This window comes from Oncorhynchus keta, chromosome 17 (genome assembly GCF_023373465.1).
Source record: "Oncorhynchus keta strain PuntledgeMale-10-30-2019 chromosome 17, Oket_V2, whole genome shotgun sequence".
In the NCBI taxonomy this organism is placed as follows: Eukaryota; Metazoa; Chordata; class Actinopteri; order Salmoniformes; family Salmonidae; genus Oncorhynchus; species Oncorhynchus keta.
In genome coordinates, this window is record NC_068437.1 from 55,896,754 (window position 1) to 55,919,901 (window position 23,148).

Below are 23,148 nucleotides of genomic sequence, written 5' to 3' on the forward strand. Positions count from 1 at the left end.
GTCGGCACAAAAAAAAAGCGTAATTAAAAATTGCTGCCAGCAGCACAGTTACAAACGCCCTGGATAACATGAAAACAGCCTAACTAGCTCTGCTAGGGCGAGTAAAATGGTCAGTGAGGTTCTCTCATTTGTGTCTGGAAATAGCGAGTAAACGAGCCAATGTTTGCCAGTGAAGTTATCTTGGGTGCCGTTGTGAGGTCAACGCGTCCAGTGTGCGCTCTGAATTTATTAAGTTACAAATGGACAATCTGAGCACACTCTGCACTCCAGATTGAATTTACGAAAACCACCTTTATATACATCACAGAAGACTGAAATATAACACAACCGTTTGACATAAACACCCGATAGTTCAAAATCACAATTATAACATTTGATAGTTAACAGTGACAGACAACCAATATCTCCTTCTTTACCATGTTACTCTTCTGTATCTACTAAATAATGGATGCTCTGCGGGGACCAGACAAGAGTGTTTTTATACACAGTAAGGTGGACAGTATTATTTCCTGTCCGATTATCATGTACTATAGATGTTCAAATCAATGCATCGTGGACTCAGAGAAACAATCAGTCTAATCTTCGTACTCGTCCAGTGTCCTTTTCGGACCGCTGTCATTCTGTGTTAAATAGATATTCGTTTCTCGAAGGTTGAGAAGCTGACAAACCATTGAGATGGGAACTCCGGAGTAGATAAAGGATAACAAGCTTGCTGTTGGCGTACCAATCTGTTGGGAGTGAAATGTCTCGGCTTCTCGAACTGGCTGGCTATTTATTTTCACTTCTCAAAAATAACTTTGTCTTCAGCCAGGTCAAAAACAAGATATATTGTAGACTTGGTTACTTAGCACTGTCGGCAGCTGTCAATAATATACATCAGCTTCATCCAATGCAAACTTTACCGGGAAATACATGTACTCAAGGATCTTTGAACCTGCGCGATTACTTGTTCAGCGCAGATGCTTGCTTTTTGTTTTCAGTGCTCATTTCCCTGTTGCACCACTACGTTGCAACCGTGAAACAAGTTCCCCATTCCACCGGAAGCTAAATAATAGTTCCACAACTATACTCACAAACGCACATCACCAAAGAACAAAATAAGACAAGTCTCAAAACATTTAAGTGGAATGATTTAATCATCTCAGCAAAGTAAAAAATAACATTAGAATCAGGGCTTTTCATCCCACATGCACAGTTCCTTTGAGTTCTCAACTTTATTTATTTTACTCTGAATATTCCAAGGCCCATAAATTTATCTGTTACAAAATTATTATTTTTTTCTTCTCCATAATGTATTTTCCCTCTGGTACCCCTGCTCTTTGTCATGTTACAGCTCATCAAATACTTTTTTTCCTGGAGGATTTGTCCTGCTTTCCAGTTTGGTAAATGTGAGATGAACACTTGTCCATAAGAGAGAAGGATATGTGGAATGACATTTAGACAATGTATAAAACATAGAAAAATAGAAAGAAAGAAAAAAAGGCAAGCGTGTAGAGGCGTGACGTGTCTGTGGGGATAGTCCTGCGTTCATTCTGGAGGCACTTTGGCACAGATTAATACCCTCTTAACCCGTATGGGTAGAGAGCAGGGACATGGGAAGTGTAATACCTGGCTCTGGGTGGATTCACACTACTGAGCCAAGCACTACCTACTGCACTGGCCTGGTTATACATCTAACGTAAAACAAAATAATAATAACATATTTGAGCCAGCACGGTGCGAGAGTGTGAAAGGAGTATAGTATGTCACGACAGGGCAGGATAGGTTTGTTTGACACCGGGTACACACTGTAGTCAGCCAGACAGACACACCCACTACTGTACTGTAGTACAGGCAACCCTGAGGTGGGGTGGGGGGAGTGCCAACAAGTGGCAAAAACATTTCAACAGAATGAGAAATGATAAAACATCAAGTCAGAAAAGCAGTGAACTTTTAACACAATCTGGTGGGATTCTTTCATTTATGGAGAAAAATAAAGGAAGGAAGATCTGACTGAGGTCTTGATAAAGGCAGGTCCCATCACAGAAGAAGAGCAATCCTTGTCTGTCTGTCTGTCTGTCTGTCTGTCTGTCTGTCTGTCTGTCTGTCTGTCTGTCTGTCTGTCTGTCTGTCTGTCTGTCTGTCTGTCTGTCTGTCTGTCTGTCTGTCTGTCTGTCTGTCTGTCTGTCTGTCTGTCTGTCTGTCTGTCTGTCTGTCTGTCTGTCTGTCTGTCTGTCTGTCTGTTCCTCAATGAAAGGAGAGCTGTCTGTCTGTCTGTCTGTCTCTCTCTCTCTCTCTCTCTCTCTCTCTCTCTCTCTCTCTCTCTCTCTCTCTCTCTCTCTCTCTCTCTCTCTCTCTCTCTCTCTCTCTCTCTCTCTCTCTCTCTCTCTCTCTCTCTCTCTCTCTCTCTCTCTCTCTCTCTCTCTCTCTCTCTCTCTCTCTCTCTCTCTCTCTCCTCTCTCTCTTCTCTGAGCCACTCTCTCTCTCTCTCTCTCTCTCTCTCTCTCTCTCTCTCTCTCTCTCTCTCTCTCTCTCTCTCTCTCTCTCTCTCTCTCTCTCTCTCTCTCTCTCTCTCTCTCTCTCTCTTCCTCTCCTCTCTCTCTCTCTCTCTCTCCTCCTTTCTCCCCTCTCTCTCTCTCTTCTCTCTCTCTCTCTCATCATTTCTCTCTCCCCCTCTTCCTCAATGAAAGGAGAGCCACCCTTGTCTGTCCTCTCTCTCATCATTTCTCTACCTCCCCCTCTTCCTCAATGAAAGGAGAGCCACCCTTGTCCTCTCTCCCCTTCCTCCTATTCCTATCCTCTCAAAGGTAGAGCTCCTTGGCTAGGATATGATGCAGTTTCTCCCGGAGGACTCTGAAGCGGGGTCGCACCAGGGGGTCCAGGGTCCAGCACTGCTTCATGACTTCATACACCACCTCAGGACAGCCGTCCGGGGCGTCCATCTTGTAGCCCTTCTCTACGCGTGGTACCACCTCCTTCAGAGGCTGAGGGAGGAGGAGAAGGTCGGGATGAGGAAATCGGAAAATAATGAATTTATAGAGGATCAGAGTGGACACGGGAGTCATTTATAGAGGATCAGAGTGGACACGGGAGTCATTTATAGAGGATCAGAGTGGACACGGGAGTCATAGAGGATCAGAGTGGACACGGGAGTCATTTATAGAGGCTCAGAGTGGACACGGGAGTCATTTATAGAGGATCAGAGTGGACACGGGAGTCATTTATAGAGGATCAGAGTGGACACGAGTCATAGAGGATCAGAGTGGACACGGGAGTCATAGAGGATCAGAGTGGACACATTTCAGATTTACTACATCAACTCTTAACTGCTTGGATTCATATATACTGTATAAGCTGTCACACACCTGCCAATCTGTCCAGGCAAAAATATACTTACAATTCTGGGGTAAGGCACTCGGCCAAAGGAGTAGATCTCCCACAGCAAGATCCCATAGCTCCACACATCTGACTTGGTGGAGAATTTCTGTTGATCAAGACAGCATTTCAGCTCATGTGTAACACATACAGTACATCATTAAAATGGTGCCAATCAGCAGTACAATACCATCGATATATTCTAAAATCTCAAGTCGACCTCTAACCCCTACACTCCCTGTAGATCTCAGAGGATTTAGATAAGTGTAAGCAATATGGTGGTAGCTCCATTTTGTCCCCTCGATAGGCTAGATGGAATTGCTACCATATTGCTTTACACCTATTCAATCTCCTCCAATCAAAACAAGTTCCAAGAGCAGGGGGGGTTGGGCCAACCTTTTGGCTCAAGGGCCACATATTATACGTGTGACAACGTGTGAAGCCTTTATTCATTTTCACAGCGACACAGCAACAACTAGTGAACTGTAGGTACAGTACATATGCCTGCAGAACATTTCCTACCCTTTGTTTGCTTGTGAACACATTCTTCACAAAATTGATATAATTTATATCATCGCAGACACTGTCAAACGCATACACAGATCCTGCATCTCTACCCTTGTAAAGTGCAAACTTTTAAAAAAAATATATAGATGTCGATGAGCTACAATTGTGTGTGTGTGTGTCTGTGTGTGTCTGTCTGTGTGTGTCTGTGTGGTGGTGCTTTCTCACTGTCGACAGACAGGGAGCCATGATACTACAAGCTCCATCTCAGTTTCGATCTTGGTGAAGTCTGAGAAGAGGTGGGAAAACTCTGCGTGCAACTATGTCCTGATGTGGGCGTGTTCAGTGTGGAAACATGAGCAAAAGACCTGCTGTTTGGCCTAGAACATCGTACGTTTGGCCTTGAACATCGTACGTTTGGCCTTGAACATCGTACGTTTGGCCTTGAACATCGTACGTTTGGCCTTGAACATCGTACGTTTGGCCTTGAACATCGTACGTTTGGCCTTGAACATCGTACGTTTGGCCTTGAACATCGTACGTTTGGCCTTGAACATCGTACGTTTGGCCTTGAACATCGTACGTTTCGTTTGGTATGCTTTCGCCGTAAAGCCTTTTTGAAATCAGACACTGTGGCTGGATTAACAAGAAGTTTATCTTTAAAATGGTGTAAAATACTTGTATGCTTGAGGCATTTTAATTATGAGATTTCTGTTTGTTTTGAATTTGGTGCCCTGCACTTTCACTGGCTGTTGTTGAGGTGGGACCTGAGCGTCCCGAATATCCCAGAGAGGTTAAACGGCAACACTTTCTTGGCATATTATTAGTAAAACAAGTATTTTGCTGTCCATTCTTCTTTAAAACAACATTCAGTCCACTTCTCATTTTCGCAGCACTCATTTTTCACGTCAAAAGTCGTCAAGGAATGAAGTGGCTGCGATGACGGAGCGTGCCGCCAGGCCACAGCACCATCTATTGGGGAAACAGAGCGCACTGCCAGGCCACAGCACCATCTATTGGGGAAACAGAGCGCACTGCCAGTCCACGACCTACAGATTCCTCCCTTTCTGAACACAACCCAGGGTAAACTTTCCATACCACGGCTCAAACTCGGGCCCTGTGCCTCGCTAAAACGTGACCTCCCTCCTTGACAAAATACAAACCAGTTGAGCTATGGAAAACGATCACATTCGATAGCGACATTGAGAACATTTCCAGCTAGCGAGTTCTAGCCTACCTTTTCCCTCAGAGCCTCTGGTGAGGTCCACTTGATGGGCAGTTTGGCCGTGTCCTGATTGGATGAGGCCTCTTTGGTCAGGCCAAAGTCGCTGACCTTAGCGATGTTTTCGTCAGACACCAGAACGTTTCGCGCCGCCAGGTCTCTGTGGACAAAGTTATTGGCCTCCAGATACTCCATGGCCTCACACACGTCACTACGGAGGAGGAGGAGGAAGAGGGAGGGGGGGGGGGAAGAGGGGGAGGAGGGGGAAGAGGGGGGGAGGGGGGAAGAGGGGGAAGAGGGGGAAGAGGGGGAGGAGGGGGAGGAGGGAGGAGGAGGGAGGAGGGGAGGGAGGGAGGGAGGAGGAGGAGGAGGAGGAGGAGGAGGGGAGGAGGGAGGGAGGAGGAGGAGGGAGGAGGAGGAGGGAGGAGGGGAGGGGAGGAGGAGGGAGGAGGAGGGGGAAGAGGGGGAGGAGGAGGAGGGGGGGGAGGAGGAGGGAGGAGGGGGAAGAGGGGGAGGAGGGAGGAGGAGGAGGAGGGGGAGGAGAGGAGGGGGAGGGGAGGAGGGAGGAGGGAGGGAGGAGGAGGAGGGGGAGGAGGGAGGAGGAGGAGGAGGAGGGGGAAGGGGGGAGGGAGGGGGGAGGAGGGGGAGGAGGGGGGGAGGGAGGAGGGAGGAGGAGGGAGGGAGGAGGAGGGGGAGGGGGAGGGAGGGAGGAGGGGAGGGGGAGGGGGGAGGAGGGAGGAGGAGGAGGGGAAGAGGGGGAAGGAGGGGAGGAGGAGGGGGAGGGAAGAGGGGGAGGAGGGAGGAGGAGGGGGAGGAGGGGGAGGAGGAGGGGGAGGAGGGGGAGGAGGAGGAGGAGGGGGAAGAGGGGGAGGAGGGAGGAGGAGGGGGAAGGGGGGAGGGGAGGGAGGGAGGAGGAGGGGAGGAGGGGGAAGAGGGGAGGAGGGAGAGGAGGGAGGAGGAGGGGGAGGAGGAGGGAGGAGGAGGGAGGAGGGGGAAGAGGGGGAGGAGGGGGAGGAGGAGGAGGAGGGGGAAGAGGGGGAGGAGGGAGGAGGAGGAGGGGGAGGAGGGGGAGGGGGGAGGAGGGAGGGGGAGGAGGAGGAGGAAGAGGGGAGGAGGAGGAGGGGGAGGAGGGGGAGGAGGGGGAGGAGGGGGAGGAGGGGGAGGAGGGAGGAGGAGGGGGAGGAGGAGGGAGGAGGGGGAAGAGGGGGGGAGGGGGAGGAGGGGGAGGAGGGAGGAGGGGAGGAGGGGGAGGAGGGAGGAGGAGGGAGGAGGAGGAGGGACAGGCAACATTTAGTTTAATTATTTAATGTACAGTTTACATTGGCAGTGAGGTCTCTGTTCAAGTTGTTGGCATCGAGATACTCCATCGCCTCACACGCAAGTCACAATGGGGGGTCGACATGTAGAGTCTGACAATGCTAACCAAAATTGACGATGTTACAATTCCAACTGGCTGCTCTAAGCCACTGTCAACAGACTTCTGATAATATGATTGAAGATGTACAGATCAATCATGATCATACTCACAGTGAGAACTTGAGTAGACAGTCCCCGAAGATTACTGTCCGGCCTCTGGAGCGCAGGTAGTCCACTAGACTGCCCTATAGAAAGACAAGTCTTCAGTTCTTTCTTTCTTTCTTTCTTTCTTTCTTTCTTTCTTTCTTTCTTTATATATATAAACTCCCTTTAACTTAACTGAATCATAAAGAGCCTTCCTACCTTGGCCATGTACTCGCTGACAATAAACAGGCTTCCCGTCTCCTCAACGATGACACCTATCAACTGAACCAGGTTATTGTGTCTCAGCTGCCTGCAGAAGAGGACCAACACACATTAGCAAGAGTTCAACATTTTAGAAACACTGTTTAAATAGCTGCACAGTAAACCAACACATTTTATTCAACCAAAACCTCACAGATCAAACAAACACTCAAACTGATCTAAGAAAACAATAAGGATGTTAAACACTTGACCAGAGTTGTGGTCCTCTCTGAAACTGACCAGAGTTGTGGTCCTCTCTGAAACTGATGAGAGTTGTGGTTCACTGTGAAACAGACCAGAGTTGTGGTCCTCTCTGAAACTGACCAGCGTTGTGGTCCTCTCTGAAACTGACCAGAGTTGTGGTCCTCTCTGAAACTGACCAGAGTTGTGGTCCTCTCTGAAACTGACCAGCGTTGTGGTCCTCTCTGAAACTGACCAGCGTTGTGGTCCTCTCTGAAACTGACCAGCGTTGTGGTCCTCTCTGAAACTGACCAGAGTTGTGGTCCTCTCTGAACCTGACCAGAGTTGTGGTCCTCTCTGAACCTGACCAGAGTTGTGGTCCTCTCTGAAACTGACCAGAGTTGTGGTCCTCTCTGAAACTGACCAGAGTTGTGGTCCTCTCTGAACCTGACCAGAGTTGTGGTCCTCTCTGAAACTAACCAGAGTTGTGGTCCTCTCTGAAACTGACTAGAGTTGTGGTCCTCTCTCAAAGCTCTGAAACTAACCAGAGTTGTGGTCCTCTCTGAACCTGACCAGAGTTGTGGTCCTCTCTCAAAGCTCTGAAAGTAACCAGAGTTGTGGTCCTCTCTGAAACTGACCAGAGTTGTGGTCCTCTCTGAAACTAACCAGAGTTGTGGTCCTCTCTGAAACTGACTAGAGTTGTGGTCCTCTCTCAAAGCTCTGAAACTAACCAGAGTTGTGGTCCTCTCTGAAACTGACCAGAGTTGTGGTCCTCTCTGAAACTGACCAGAGTTGTGGTCCTCTCTGAAACTGACTAGAGTTGTGGTCCTCTCTGAAACTGACCAGAGTTGTGGTCCTCTCTGAAACTGACCAGAGTTGTGGTCCTCTCTGAAACTGACTAGAGTTGTGGTCCTCTCTGAAACTGACCAGAGTTGTGGTCCTCTCTGAAACTGACCAGAGTTGTGGTCCTCTCTGAAACTGACCAGAGTTGTGGTCCTCTCTGAAACTGACTAGAGTTGTGGTCCTCTCTGAAACTAACCAGAGTTGTGGTCCTCTCTGAAACTGACTAGAGTTGTGGTCCTCTCTCAAAGCTCTGAAACTGACCAGAGTTGTGGTCCTCTCTGAAACTGACCAGAGTTGTGGTCCTCTCTGAAACTGACTAGAGTTGTGGTCCTCTCTGAAACTGACCAGAGTTGTGGTCCTCTCTCAAAGCTCTGAAAGTAACCAGAGTTGTGGTCCTCTCTGAAACTGACCAGAGTTGTGGTCCTCTCTGAAAGCTCGGAAACTTACGTCATAACCGAGGCCTCTGCGATGAAGGCCTGTGCCGTGGCGTCATGCTTGATACACTTCACAGCTACTTTGGTCCCTCTGTAGTCTCCCACCTTCACATCTGAAGAGAGAGAGAGAGACACAGACTCAGTGTTTAACCCTTCCACATCCTGGAAATACCTGGGCTCAATAGTCATGGGTGGCCAATGAGCGGCACACTCTGTGTAAACGGTTTAAACACTCATCCTGCGTCTGCGTAAGTGAGAATGAGAGCATCCATTTAAGACCATTTTTCACACACACTCCAACAGAACAGATATTGGGTCCAGTGAACTGACATCCCAGAACAGGGTGTGACTCCCCCCCCCCCCCGAGGGCCTAACGTCCCCATACAACCGCAGACATACATGGACAGGCACACACATACTTGCCTCCAAACTCTCCCTTGCCTATGGACTGCTGAATGTTTAGCTCCTTCCTGTTCAGAGCCCAGCCACTCCTAGAGAACTCATCCTGGGCTGCCACAGTTCCCTCCTCCAGCTTCGGCTTGATCAGTTTGGTGCAGAGACCATCTGCGTCTTTGGTATAGTGCTGAGGACAAGGAGAGGACAAAGAGAGAGAGAGAGAAGGCGTAGGTCAATAACATGACCCTGGAAGGGTTAAAGGTTGTGAATACTGGTGATGGTTGATGCGTTAGATTTTAACCAGGTTTGGGGTCAATTCAGGAAGTAAAGAGAGTTGATCCCAACCCTGGTAGGAACTTTAGGATTTATTCAGCAGGACCTCGCAGTAACCAACAGAGGGCAGCATTATTAAATACAGCAGACCATTGGTTTGGGTTTAAAAATTTTTTTTAAAATATATACACGCATATATATACGCATGTCATCAACATGGACTGAGTTGTGGACCTAAAGCACATGTACAGTGAAGGAAGAGAGAGAGGGTGGTTTAGAAGGAAGGAAGGAAGAGAGAGAGGGTGGTTTAGAAGGAAGGGAGAGACAGGGGGGTTTAGGAGGAAGGAAGGAAGAGAGAGAGGGTGGTTTAGAAGGAAGGGAGAGAGAGGGGGGTTTAGAAGGAAGGAAGAGAGAGAGGGGTTTAGAAGGAAGGAAGGAAGAGAGAGAGGGGGGTTTAGAAGGAAGAGAGAGAGAGAGGGGGGGGTTTAGAAGGAAGGAAGAGAGAGGGGGGTTTAGAAGGAAGGAAGAGAGAGAGAGGGGGGGTTAGAAGGAAGGAAGAGAGAGAGGGGGGTTTAGAAGGAAGGAAGAGAGAGAGAGGGGGGTTTAGAAGGAAGGAAGAGAGAGAGAGGGGGGTTTAGAAGGAAGGAAGAGAGAGAGAGAGGGGGGTTTAGAAGGAAGGAAGAGAGAGGGGGGTTTAGAAGGAAGGAAGAGAGAGGGGGGTTTAGAAGGAAGAGGCTGGTTTTGAAAGTGAAAGCCAGATCAGGTGTCTTCAGGGGAAATGATCTAGAACCTACCGCTAACAAACCGTTTCAGAGGCCAGAACACCTCACTAACAGCGAAACCATGTCTGTATAGTCAACAACGGTGCTCAGTGCTCACACACTCTGCTTGCAAAATAATAGACAGCTTTTTTGACCAAGTGGAAAGCTCATTGGTACCAGCTTGCTTTAGGAGCCGGTCCCAATTCCTTCCCTACATTTTTCCCTTGGCCCTTTGATGTTTACAGACCTGTAAGGTGGACGCAATATGGTAGAATCTCCACAACTACACTGTTTAAACCCATCTAGAATATTCAGATCTACTACAGTCAAAATGGTAAAGGGCCAAGGGGTCAGGTTGAGGGGGTAGGGAGCGATTGGGTGGCTTACACACACACACACACACACACACACACACACACACACACACACACATATATATATGTCTTCCCCTGTACCTCCACCAGCTGCATGAGGTTCTCGAAGAACTCGTCCTCGTCGATGCTGAGCTGACCCTCCTTGTAGACTATACGGTAGTGCTCCACCTTGCCGTCACAGCTGACACACAGAGTGTAGTCTCCGGGGTAGTTGGTGCTCTCTCTGACCAGGAACAGGCCAGTCTCTGGGGGGATCAGGAGACCCTCTGCCTGCTCCCTGGTGATCTTACCATGGAACCATCTGGAAATGGGGGGGGGGTCAACATTGTTGTCAACAGTTGTCACAAAGTGCTTTTCTTTTTACAACAAAGAGTCTCACACACACTTCTCAGAACTGAAGTATGTGGCTAAATGTGGGAGATTGAAAGGAACCAACAGGAAACAAGAAAGACAGACAGACAGACAGCACAAAGCGGTGCTGGAAACAGACAGTGCACTACAATTACAGGGCTGAGTAGACAGAGGCAGGACTCAGCCCTGCACGGCCCAACTGGGGTTAAGATTCACATAACACACTGCCACGACAAACAGCCTATCTGCACTGTTCAATCACACAGAAACATACCGATATACAGAAACATACCGATACACAGAAACATACCGATACACAGAAACATACCGATATACAGAAACACACAGAAACACACCGATACACAGAAACATACCGATACACAGAAACACACCGATACACAGAAACACACCGATACACGATACACAGAAACTTACCGATACACAGAAACACACAGAAACACAGAAACACACCGATACACAGAAACACAGAAACACACAGAAACACAGAAACACAGAAACACACCGATACAGAAACATACCGATATACAGAAACATACCGATACACAGAAATATACCGATACACAGAAACACAGAAACATACAGAAACACAGAAACATACCGATATACAGAAACACACCGATACACAGAAACACACCGATACACAGAAACACACCGATACACAGAAACACACCGAAACACACCGATACACAGAAACACACAGAAACACACCGATACACAGAAACACACCGATACACAGAAACACACCGATACGATACACAGAAACACAAAGATACACAGAAACACACAGAAACACACCGATACACAGAAACATACCGATATACAGAAACACACAGAAACACACCGATACACACCGATACACAGAAACATACCGATATACAGAAACACACAGAAACACACCGATACACAGAAACACACCGATACACAGAAACACACCGATACACAGAAACACACCGATACACAGAAACACACAGATACACAGAAACACAAAGAAACACACACACAGAAACACACCGATACACAGAAACATACACAGAAACACACAGAAACATACAGAAACATACCGATACACAGAAACATACCGATACACAGAAACATACCGATATACAGAAACACACAGAAACACACCGATACACAGAAACATACCGATATACAGAAACACACACAGAAACATACCGATACACAGAAACACACCGATACACAGAAACACACCGATACACAGAAACACACCGATACACAGAAACACACCGATACACAGAAACACACCGATACACAGAAACATACAGAAACATACCGATACACAGAAACATACCGATACACAGAAACACACACATACACAGAAACACACCGATACACAGAAACACACCGATACACAGAAACATACAGAAACATACACAGAAACACCGATACACAGAAACACACCGATACACAGAAACACACTGATACACAGAAACATACTGATACACAGAAACATACTGATACACAGAAACATACCGATATACAGAAACACACAGAAACACACCGATACACAGAAACATACCGATACACAGATACATACCGATACACAGATACACAGAAACATACCGATACACAGAAACATACACAGAAACACACCGATACTGATACACAGAAACACACAGAAACATACCGATACACACAGAAACATACCAGAAACACACCGATACACAGAAACATACCGATACACAGAAACGCACCGATACACAGAAACATACAGAAACATACCGATACACAGAAACATACCGATACACAGAAACATACCGATACACAGAAACAGAAACATACTGATACACAGAAACACACCGATACACAGAAACACACCGATACACAGAAACATACCGATACAAAGAAACATACCGATACACAGAAACATACCGATACACAGAAACATACCGATACAAAGAAACATACCGATACACAGAAACATACCGATACAAAGAAACATACCGATACACAGAAACATACAGAAAAATACTGATACACAGAAACACACAGAAACATACCGATACACACAGAAACATACCGATACACACAGAAACATACCGATACACACAGAAACATACCGATACACACAGAAACATACCGATACACAGAAACATACCGATACACAGAAACATACCGATACACAGAAACATACAGAAAAATACTGATACACAGAAACACAGAAACATACTGATACACAGAAACACACTGATACACAGAAACACAGAAACATACCGATACACAGAAACCGTTCAACCCCGAGTATCAGTCACTGAGTGGTGAACAACAACTGAAAGTCGTAAATGTTTCATAGTTTGACTTCACTTTACATTGAATGTGTTTATTCTTTAATTGATGAGAGCCCTTACAAAAACACATTCCTATGCGAGTCCTGCAGCAACACCTCGCCACTGGCGAGTCCTGCAGCAACACCTCGCCACTGGCGAGTCCTGCAGCAACACCTCGCCACTGGCGAGTCCTGCAGCAACACCTCGCCACTGGCGAGTCCTGCAGCAACACCTCGCCACTGGCGAGTCCTGCAGCAACACCTCGCCACTGGCGAGTCCTGCAGCAACACCTCGCCACTGGCGAGTCCTGCAGCAACACCTCGCCACTGGCGAGTCCTGCAGCAACACGCCACGGCGAGTGTATCCATGGGAAGTCATTTCAGTACAACATGGAGTGATGACTGCACTTCCCCTGACTCAGACTGGTTTAACCAGGCTATGGAGACTGTACTTCCCCTGACTCAGACTGGTTTAACCAGGCTATGGAGACTGTACTTCCCTGACTCAGACTGGTTTAACCAGGCTATGGAGACTGTACTTCCCCTGACTCAGACTGGTTTAACCAGGCTATGGAGACTGTACTTCCCCTGACTCAGACTGGTTTAACCAGGCTATGGAGACTGTACTTACGGCATTAGACTCAGCTTGCCCCCTTGCTTCACCCCTTCCCTCTTCTGGACGTAGTTAGCTGGGATGGTGCCTTCTCGACCTGCTGTGTTCTTGGCTTTGTACCAGTTGGGGTCCTGAGACAAAACATGTGACCGTTACTCTGATTAGAAGATCAGGATTGACTGAGTAAATAATGTAGTGAGATGGACAACATGACTGAAACCCTCTGGGGGACTTGGTCCTACATCATGATGTGTTCTGTCACCTGGGGCTGCTTGGCAAATACCCAGAAAACACAAAAGGACAGTGATTTTACAGTCAACCTCCTCAGACCATCATAGATGTCACCCCTTTCCTAGAGGATGCTGGCTGATTGGGTGGCTTATAACCTTTTGGATTGGTCAACAATTGTTAGATCACAATAGTGATCTGAATACATTTCAGAATTTGTTAACTGACTTGACTAGTTAAATAAAAAACAATAAAATATAGATTGTTAAATATTATTTAGTACTACGCCTCCTTTAAAAAAATTAAAAAAACTGTCTAAACTATTTTTTTTATTTTTTATTCTTTAGAATTTCAAGAAACACGACAAAAATGTGAAAGATTAAGCCTACGTTTCTCCTTAAAACCATAAACCATTTGGGTCTGTTTTTCTAGTCTCGCTTGCCAGAGACAATGGCAGCTGTGGTGAAAGACAACCTGCTTCCTAAACACAGAGAGTTTAGGTACTTTACCTTAGTGACAATGATGATGGTCAAGACATCTCCTTTGTTGAAGGGCAAGTCCTGCTCTGTGGTGCCCTTGAAGTTGTACTTGGCCATACACTCTGTGCCCCGTGGCCATGATGGGGTCTGAGGGACAGGAGGAGTGAGGAAAAGGTTATCACAAAAAAGCAAAAGTGGAATTGATTTATTTGATTTATTCTGGATTTGAAAGTGAAGTGACCTCAACACTGCCAGAAACCAGTTCAATGACAATAGGTGGTGTAGTGCAAAGGGGTTCTGAAACGTCTCCTCAGGGACCACCAGACGTTTTATGTACCTCAACAACACACCCGATTCAACTACTCCGGGGGCCAGCACACCAGATTCAACTACTCCGGGGGCCAGTACACCCGATTCAACTACTCCGGGGGCCAGCACACCAGATTCAACTACTCCGGGGGCCAGTACACCCGATTCAACTACTCCGGGGGCCAGCACACCCGATTCAACTACTCCGGGGCAACTACTCCGGGGGCCAGTACACCCGATTCAACTACTCCGGGGGCCAGCACACCCGATTCAACTACTCCGGGGGCCAGCACACCCGATTCAACTACTCCGGGGCAACTACTCCGGGGGCCAGTACACCCGATTCAACCAGTACTTCAACTACTCCGGGGGCCAGTACACCCGATTCAACTACTCCGGGGGCCAGTACACCCGATTCAACTACTCCGGGGCCAGCACACCCGCACTCACCAGCACACCGATTCAACTACTCACTACTCCGGGGCCAGTACACCCGATTCAACTACTCCGGGGCCAGCACACCCGATTCAACTACTCCGGGGCCAGTACACCCGATTCAACTAACTACTCCGGGGCCAGTACACCCGATTCAACTACTCCGGGGCCAGTACACCGATTCAACTACTCCGGGGCCAGTACACCCGATTCAACTACTCCGGGGGCCAGTACACCCGATTCAACTACTCCGGGGGCCAGCACACCCGATTCAACTACTCCGGGGGCCAGTACACCCGATTCAACTACTCCGGGGGCCAGCACACCCGATTCAACTACTCCGGGGCCAGCACACCCGATTCAACTACTCCGGGGCCAGCACACCCGATTCAACTACTCCGGGGGCCAGTACACCCGATTCAACTACTCCGGGGGCCAGTACACCCGATTCAACTACTCCGGGGGCCAGCACACCCGATTCAACTACTCCGGGGGCCAGCACACCCGATTCAACTACTCCGGGGGCCAGTACACCCGATTCAACTACTCCGGGGGCCAGCACACCCGATTCAACTACTCCGGGGGCCAGCACACCCGATTCAACTACTCCGGGGGCCAGTACACCCGATTCAACTACTCCGGGGGCCAGCACACCCGATTCAACTACTCCGGGGCCAGTACACCCGATTCAACTACTCCGGGGCCAGCACACCCGATTCAACTACTCCGGGGCCAGCACACCCGATTCAACTACTCCGGGGCCAGTACACCGGGGGCCAGCACACCCGATTCAACTACTCCGGGGCCAGCCACCCGATTCAACTACTCCGGGGGCCAGCACCCGATTCATTCAACTACCCGGGGCCAGTACACCCGATTCAACTACTCCGGGGCCAGTACACCCGATTCAACTACTCCGGGGGCCAGTACACCCGATTCAACTACTCCGGGGGCCAGTACACCCGATTCAACTACTCCGGGGGCCAGTACACCCGATTCAACTACTCCGGGGCAACTACTCCGGGGGCCAGTACACCCGATTCAACTACTACGGGGCCAGTACACCCGATTCAACTACTCCGGGGGCCAGTACACCCGATTCAACTACTCCGGGGCCAGTACACCCGATTCAACTACTCCGGGGCCAGTACACCCGATTCAACTACTCCGGGGGCCAGTACACCCGATTCAACTACTCCGGGGGCCAGTACACCCGATTCAACTACTCCGGGGCCAGTACACCCGATTCAACTACTCCGGGGCCAGTACACCCGATTCAACTACTCCGGGGGCCAGTACACCCGATTCAACTACTCCGGGGGCCAGTACACCCGATTCAACTACTCCGGGGGCCAGTACACCCGATTCAACTACTCCGGGGGCCAGTACACCCGATTCAACTACTCCGGGGGCCAGTACACCCGATTCAACTACTCCGGGGGCCAGTACACCCGATTCAACTACTCGGGGGCCAGTACACCCGATTCAACTACTCCGGGGCAACTACTCCGGGGGCCAGCACACCCGATTCAACTACTCCGGGGGCCAGCACACCCGATTCAACTACTCCGGGGCCAGATTCACACCCAGATTCAACTACTCCGGGGCCAGCACACCCGATTCAACTACTCCGGGGGCCAGCACACCCGATTCAACTACTCCGGGGGCCAGCACACCCGATTCAACTACTCCGGGGGCCAGCACACCCGATTCAACTACTCCGGGGGCCAGCACACCCGATTCAACTACTCCGGGGGCCAGCACACCCGATTCAACTACTCCGGGGGCCAGCACACCCGATTCAACTACTCCGGGGCCAGCACACCCGATTCAACTACTCCGGGGGCCAGCACACCCGATTCAACTACTCCGGGGGCCAGTACACCCGATTCAACTACTCCGGGGGCCAGTACACCCGATTCAACTACTCCGGGGCCAGCACACCCGATTCAACTACTCCGGGGGCCAGTACACCCGATTCAACTACTCCGGGGGCCAGTACACCCGATTCAACTACTCCGGGGGCCAGCACACCCGATTCAACTACTCCGGGGGCCAGTACACCCGATTCAACTACTCCGGGGGCCAGCACACCCGATTCAACTACTCCGGGGGCCAGCACACCCGATTCAACTTGTCGACTGATCATCAAGCTCCCTGAATAGGTGAATCAGGTGAGCTGGTTCAGGGCTACAACTAAAAATCAAATGACATGTTGTGTATATAGTGTCGTGTTTTCTCTATTCAACATGAAGCCATCTTCGTCTGTGATCTCCGGGTCTCACCTGGGATTCAGACATGCTGAACAAGGCAGTGGGGTCTCCTGACGCAGGCCTCACACACCAGACGTTACCATAGCACACTCACACACACACACACCTGTGGAGAGACAAGAAGCGACCGTTACGTACAATACTGTGAACAACCACCACCTAAACTCAACATTCAAAATGGGGCAGTCAGTAGACACATCTGAAAGTAAAACAGGTGAACAGGGAGGAGTATAAATAACAGCCGGCTGTAGAAAGCAGAAGTAAGTAGGTCTTTTGATAATTCTTTTTTTCCATGTCACTTTCGCAACCGTGGGTTACCAAGTTTCCATTACGATCCAACGGTGTCACCGTGTGGTGATGGGGGAGGGGGGTAATCTTTGTTTCAAATCAATAATAACCATACTCCCGAGTTATCAGCAACATTTTTGTTCGGCCCAGCCCAATACGGTAGACAGAACTGCAGATTAATGCTGCGTATGTAGAAGACCATTTATGGTCATTCCTGGAATCTGCATTTAGATGTGATGCGGCCTCCGCAGAACTTCTTCTTGCGCTCTGCAGAGCTGTTGTGAAGGAAGTTGTCAAAAGTAGTGAGTTTATACAGGACGCCCCCCCCCCCAATCATGTCAATGCAGAGCCCTCCACATTGTTACAGAATTTGCACACGGCAATGCGATACGGAGCTCGATTTGGCCTCTGCCTCTAGAGGTACCTCTGCCTCTAGAGGTACCGCAATTGAGTCACACGTACGGAGCCTCTGGGCCTGAGCTTAAAGATGGAAAGTGATCCTCGTAATGACCAGTACGATTTAAATAGATTATTCACAGGAATATGTGATAAACAGAGAGAAAGACAGAAAGAGAGAGAAAGACATCTTTATATGTCCCATTTATGGCGTCCATGAGCGCACGGGCAGCGTCACCAAGGGCTCCACGGTGATTTACTGCCATCTACATCACAGTTATGGAATATTTGCTTTCAACTATTTTTTTTATTTTTTTATTTTACCTTTATTTAACCAGGCAAGTCAGTTAAGAACAAATTCTTATTTTCAATGACGGCCTAGGAACAGCGGGTTAACTGCCTGTTCAGAGTAGAACGACAGATTTTGTACCTTGTCAGCTCGGGGATTTGAACTTGCAACCTTTCGGTTACTAGTCCAATGCTCTAACCACTAGGCTACCCTGCCGCCCCAGCTTTCAACTATAATTCATTGGTTTCTAATGACCCGGATAGAGTCATGTGATCCTTCTTTCACCCATAGTTGACTATTTTAAAATGGTGAAACCCTCATTCACCCATAGGACGGCCCACCCAGTTGACTATTTTAAAATGGTGAAACCCTCATTCACCCATAGGACGGCCCACCCAGTTGACTATTTTAAAATGGTGAAACCCTCATTCACCCATACTATTTTAAAATGGTGAAACCCTCATTCACCCATAGGACCCCACCCAGTTGACTATTTTAAAATGGTGAAACCCTCATTCACCCATAGGACGGCCCACCCAGTTGACTATTTTAAAATGGTGAAACCCTCATTCACCCATAGGACGGCCCACCCAGTTGACTATTTTAAAATGGTGAAACCATCATTCACCCATAGGACGGCCCACCCAGTTGACTATTTTAAAATGGTGAAACCACCACCCAGTTGACTATTTTAAAATGGTGAAACCCTCATTCACCCATAGGACGGCCCACCCAGTTGACTATTTTAAAATGGTGAAACCCTCATTCACCCATAGGACGGCCCACCCAGTTGACTATTTTAAAATGGTGAAACCCTCATTCACCCATAGGACGGCCCACCCAGTTGACTATTTTAAAATGGTGAAACCCTCATTCACCCATAGGACGGCCCACCCAGTTAACTATTTTAAAATGGTGAAACCATCATTCACCCATAGGAAGGCCCACCCAGTTCACTATTTTAAAATGGTGAAACCCTCATTCACCCATAGGACGGCCCACCCAGTTGACTATTTTAAAATGGTGAAACCATCATTCACCCATAGGACGGCCCACCCAGTTGACTATTTTAAAATGGTGAAACCATCAATGTCCATGCCAAAACAGTTTATATCCACCTAGAGTCCTCTATCCAACTCTATGGTGGCAAATTCCCACTTGGTTTTAAACACAGTATATCTCCTCCTACTCAGTTTAAAACTAGCCTGATCCCAGATCTGTATAAACAACTCAATGACCATAATAGTTGGCAAGAAAATACAAACAGATCTGGAACCAGGCTAGTTAAAAGCAACTATGAACCAAAAACTAAAAATATAGTTTCATTCCATATGGAGAAGACATCTGGATTCCTTTTCTCACCAAAACAGAGTTGATACTTTCAGACCCAGTGAATCTACTGTAGGGTTAATATAGTTCTCCTCAACACTGGAATGGAAACCAGTGGTTGGACCATTAAAGGATTCTTCTCATTCTTCATTTTCTAGGTTGGCAGACACTAACCATAGGGAGTGAAGCGTTTTTTTTTTTAAAGCATATTTTATTCTAACAAAAATTGGCCACAGTAAATGACATATGGATGTATTGGACATAGTATTTATCCACAAAACAGAGCAGCATGTAGAAGCGTAGATGATGTCATTAACAGAACAGACAAAAACCCATTCTAGTAATTCTGTTTCCATGCACACGGGGGATGCACAGCCCATGAGTGATGTCATCATCCCGGGACAAACCACTTCACAGCCAGGGTCAGTTGCCATGGATGAGTCCTGGGCAGTGTTCATTAGGGACCACATGAAAAGAAACGACTGAAAACAGGGAGAGACTACTTGGTCCTATTCCAAATGTGAAATGCACAGTTTCCCTATTCCGCTGTTTTATAAAAGGTTTTCTGTTGCATGCCCTAATGAACAGGACCCTGGCTGCTGAGTAACGACGTGAGATCATTTCCTCCTAGAGACATATCACAGAGAGAACCCATTACAGCTAGAGAGGACTGCCAATGGTGAACTTCCTGTACGACAGAGAGCCAAGACTGATTAATCCACACTAGGGTAGTTTCACTAAAAAACACGCTTAGAGAGAGAGACAGAGAAAAGCGCGAGACAGAGAGAGAGAGAAAAAGTAGAGCGAGACAGAGAGAGAGAGAGAGAGAGCGAGACAGAGAGAGAAAAGAGAGAGAGAGAGAAAAGAGAGAGAAAAGAGAGAGAAAAGAGAGAGATAGAGAGAAAAGAGAGAGAGAGAGAGAAAAGAGAGAGAGAGAGAGAAAAGAGAGAGAGAAAAGAGAGAGAGAGAGAAAAGAGAGAGAGAGAGAAAAGAGAGAGAGAGAGAGAAGAGAGAGAGAGAGAGAAAGAGAGAAAATAGAGAAAAGAGAGAGAGAGAAAGAGAGAAAAGAGCGAAAAGAGAGAGAGAGAGAAAGAGAGAAAAGAGCGAGAGCGAGAGCAAGAGAAAGAGAGAAAAGAGCGAGAGCGAGAGCAAGAGAAAGACTAACACACTGAATCCTCAGGACCAGAACATCTAATCAATCAGAATAAAACAAATTACAAAACTACATTGCTTATTGGGAAACACAAACACAAAGCAAAATGCAGTGCTATCTGGCCCTAAATCGACTGTACACCGTGGCAAACTATTAGACCATGGTTACTGATCAAAACAGGCTCAGTGAGTACAGCCTTGCCATTGAGAAGGGTAGGCACATGAAAACCTGTCTCCCTGTAGAGGAAAGGCTGTGCAACCACTGCACCACAGCAGAACCTGTCTCCCTGTAGAGGAAAGGCTGTGCAACCACTGCACCACAGCAGAACCTGAGACGGAGCTGCATTTCCTGACAAAATGTAAAAAATATAAAACAATTAGTGTCATTTCCCCAAATTTTAAACCCTGATTCAAGGTTTCAATTCAAAAGACCTCTCTGATGAGGATAGGCTACCTGTCCTGTTGGGGGAGGACGCAGAGAGCTGTGGGTTGGCAGACCACTACATCAAAGACCTCTCTGATGAGAATAGGCTACCCGTCCTGTTGGGGGAGGACGCAGAGAGCTGTGGGTTGGCAGCGCACTACATTGAAGACCTCTCTGATGAGGATAGGCTACCCGTCCTGTTGGGGGAGGACGCAGAGAGCTGTGGGTTGGCAGCGCACTACATTGAAGACCTCTCTGATGAGGATAGGCTACCTGTCCTGTTGGGGGAGGACGCAGAGAGCTGTGGGTTGGCAGCGCACTACATTGCTGCCTGCCATAAGATGAGGGACAGTGTCTGACAGACCAATCAACCTGCACATGTCTCTACTGTATACTTATTGTTATTGTTCAATGTGTTGGTTATTGTGGTTACTGTTGTCCCGGTGACAATGTTGATTCATATTATCTTATATATTGTAAATATCCAAAGTAAGCTTTGGCAATATGTACATTGTTACATCATGCCAATAAAGCAAATTGAATTGAGAAAGACAGACAGAGAGAGAGAGACAGAGAGAGACACAATCCCCATACTTTAATGATGACAGCTTCTGCATCCTGGTGGGGGAAAATGAATGGGTATGTACATAGTCAATACATAGTCACTGTTAGGCTTCGAGGAGACTCCTACGGTAGGTACACCTATAGCTCATCTCTTGGCAGTAGTACTGTAGACTACTTTATCACGGACCTCAACCCAGAGTCTCTCAGAGCGTTCAGTCAGCCCACTGACACCCCTATCAGACCACAGCAAAATCACAGTCTACTTGGACAGAGCAATACTCAATCATGCCAAATGCTTTCTATAGAAGGAAAGTAGTGTGGAAACCTACCAAAAAACAATTAGGCAACCAATGAAATCCCTTCTAGACAACATCAAGATGTTCCACTGTAATAGTGACGGTGTAAACTTGGCAGTAGAAAACGTAAACAGTATGTTTGACCTCTCAGCGTCTCTATCAAATATAAACAACGTCAGCAGACAACCTAAGAAAATGAACAACAATGACAAATGTTTTGATGAAGAACGTAAAAAAACTCCAAGAAAGACCCAGAAAACCCGAGTCTACACCTTCACTGGGGTGAATCACTAAAACAATACAGAAATACACTACGGAAAAAGAAGGAACAGCACGTCAGAAATCAGCTCAATGTAATTGAATAATCCATAGAATCAAATCACTTCTGGGAAAATTAGAATGAAAACAACACGAAGAATTACAGTGGGGCAAAAAAGTATTTAGTCAGCCACCAATTGTGCAAGTTCTCCCACTTAAAAAGATGAGAGAGGCCTGTAATTGTCATCATAGGTACACTTCAACTATGACAGACAAAATTAGAAAAGAAATCCAGAAAATCAAATTTTTTATGAATTTATTTACAAATGATGGTGGAAAATAAGTATTTGGTCACCTACAAACAAGCAAGACTTAGTGGCTCTCACAGACCTATAACTTCTTCTTTAAGAGGCTCCTCTGTCCCCCACTCGTTACCTGTATTAATGGCACCTGTTTGAACTTGTTATCAGTATAAAAGACACCTGTCCACAACCTCAAACAGTCACACTCTAAACTCCACTATGGCCAAGACCAACGAGCTGTCAAAGGACACCAGAAACAAAATTGTAGACCTGCACCAGGCTGGGAAGACAATCTGCAATAGGTAAGCAGCTTGGTTTGAAGAAATCAACTGTGGGAGCAATTATTAGGAAATGGAAGACATACAAGACCACTGATAATCTCCCTCGGTCTGGGGCTCCATGCAAGATCTCACCCCGTGGGGTCAAAATGATCACAAGAACAGTGAGCAAAAATCCCAGAACCACACAGGGGGACCTAGTGAATGACCTTGGGACCAAAGTAACAAAGCCTACCATCAGTAACACACTACACCGCCAGGGACTCAAATCCTGCAGTGCCAGACGTGTCCCCCTGCTTAAGCCAGTACATGTCCAGGCCCGTCTGAAGTTTGCTAGAGAGCATTTGGATGATCCAGAAGAAGATTGGGAGAATGTCATATGGTCAGAAGAAACCAAAATATAACTTTTTGGTAAAAACTCAACTCGTCGTGTTTGGAGGACAAAGAATGCTGATTTGCACCAAAGAACATCATACC

At 47.6% G+C, this 23,148-nt stretch overlaps 1 protein-coding gene across 1 annotated transcript in view; it reads right to left on the minus strand.

The window, feature by feature from the left end:
- Positions 1–2,625: 2,625 nt before the first annotated feature.
- LOC118374167 (tyrosine-protein kinase CSK-like) overlaps positions 2,626–23,148 on the minus strand; it is a 54,866-nt gene continuing 34,343 nt past the window's right edge. The window contains exons 2-12 of the mRNA XM_052466677.1: positions 17,108–17,201; positions 14,109–14,225; positions 13,390–13,502; positions 10,184–10,403; positions 8,722–8,881; positions 8,312–8,411; positions 6,800–6,890; positions 6,608–6,681; positions 5,096–5,291; positions 3,377–3,463; positions 2,626–2,963 (exon numbers count right to left, since the gene is read on the minus strand). Of these exons, the coding sequence (XP_052322637.1) occupies positions 2,781–2,963; positions 3,377–3,463; positions 5,096–5,291; positions 6,608–6,681; positions 6,800–6,890; positions 8,312–8,411; positions 8,722–8,881; positions 10,184–10,403; positions 13,390–13,502; positions 14,109–14,225; positions 17,108–17,122 (1,356 nt within the window). The 5' untranslated portion in view covers positions 17,123–17,201 and the 3' untranslated portion in view covers positions 2,626–2,780. The remainder of the gene's footprint in view (positions 2,964–3,376; positions 3,464–5,095; positions 5,292–6,607; positions 6,682–6,799; positions 6,891–8,311; positions 8,412–8,721; positions 8,882–10,183; positions 10,404–13,389; positions 13,503–14,108; positions 14,226–17,107; positions 17,202–23,148) is intronic.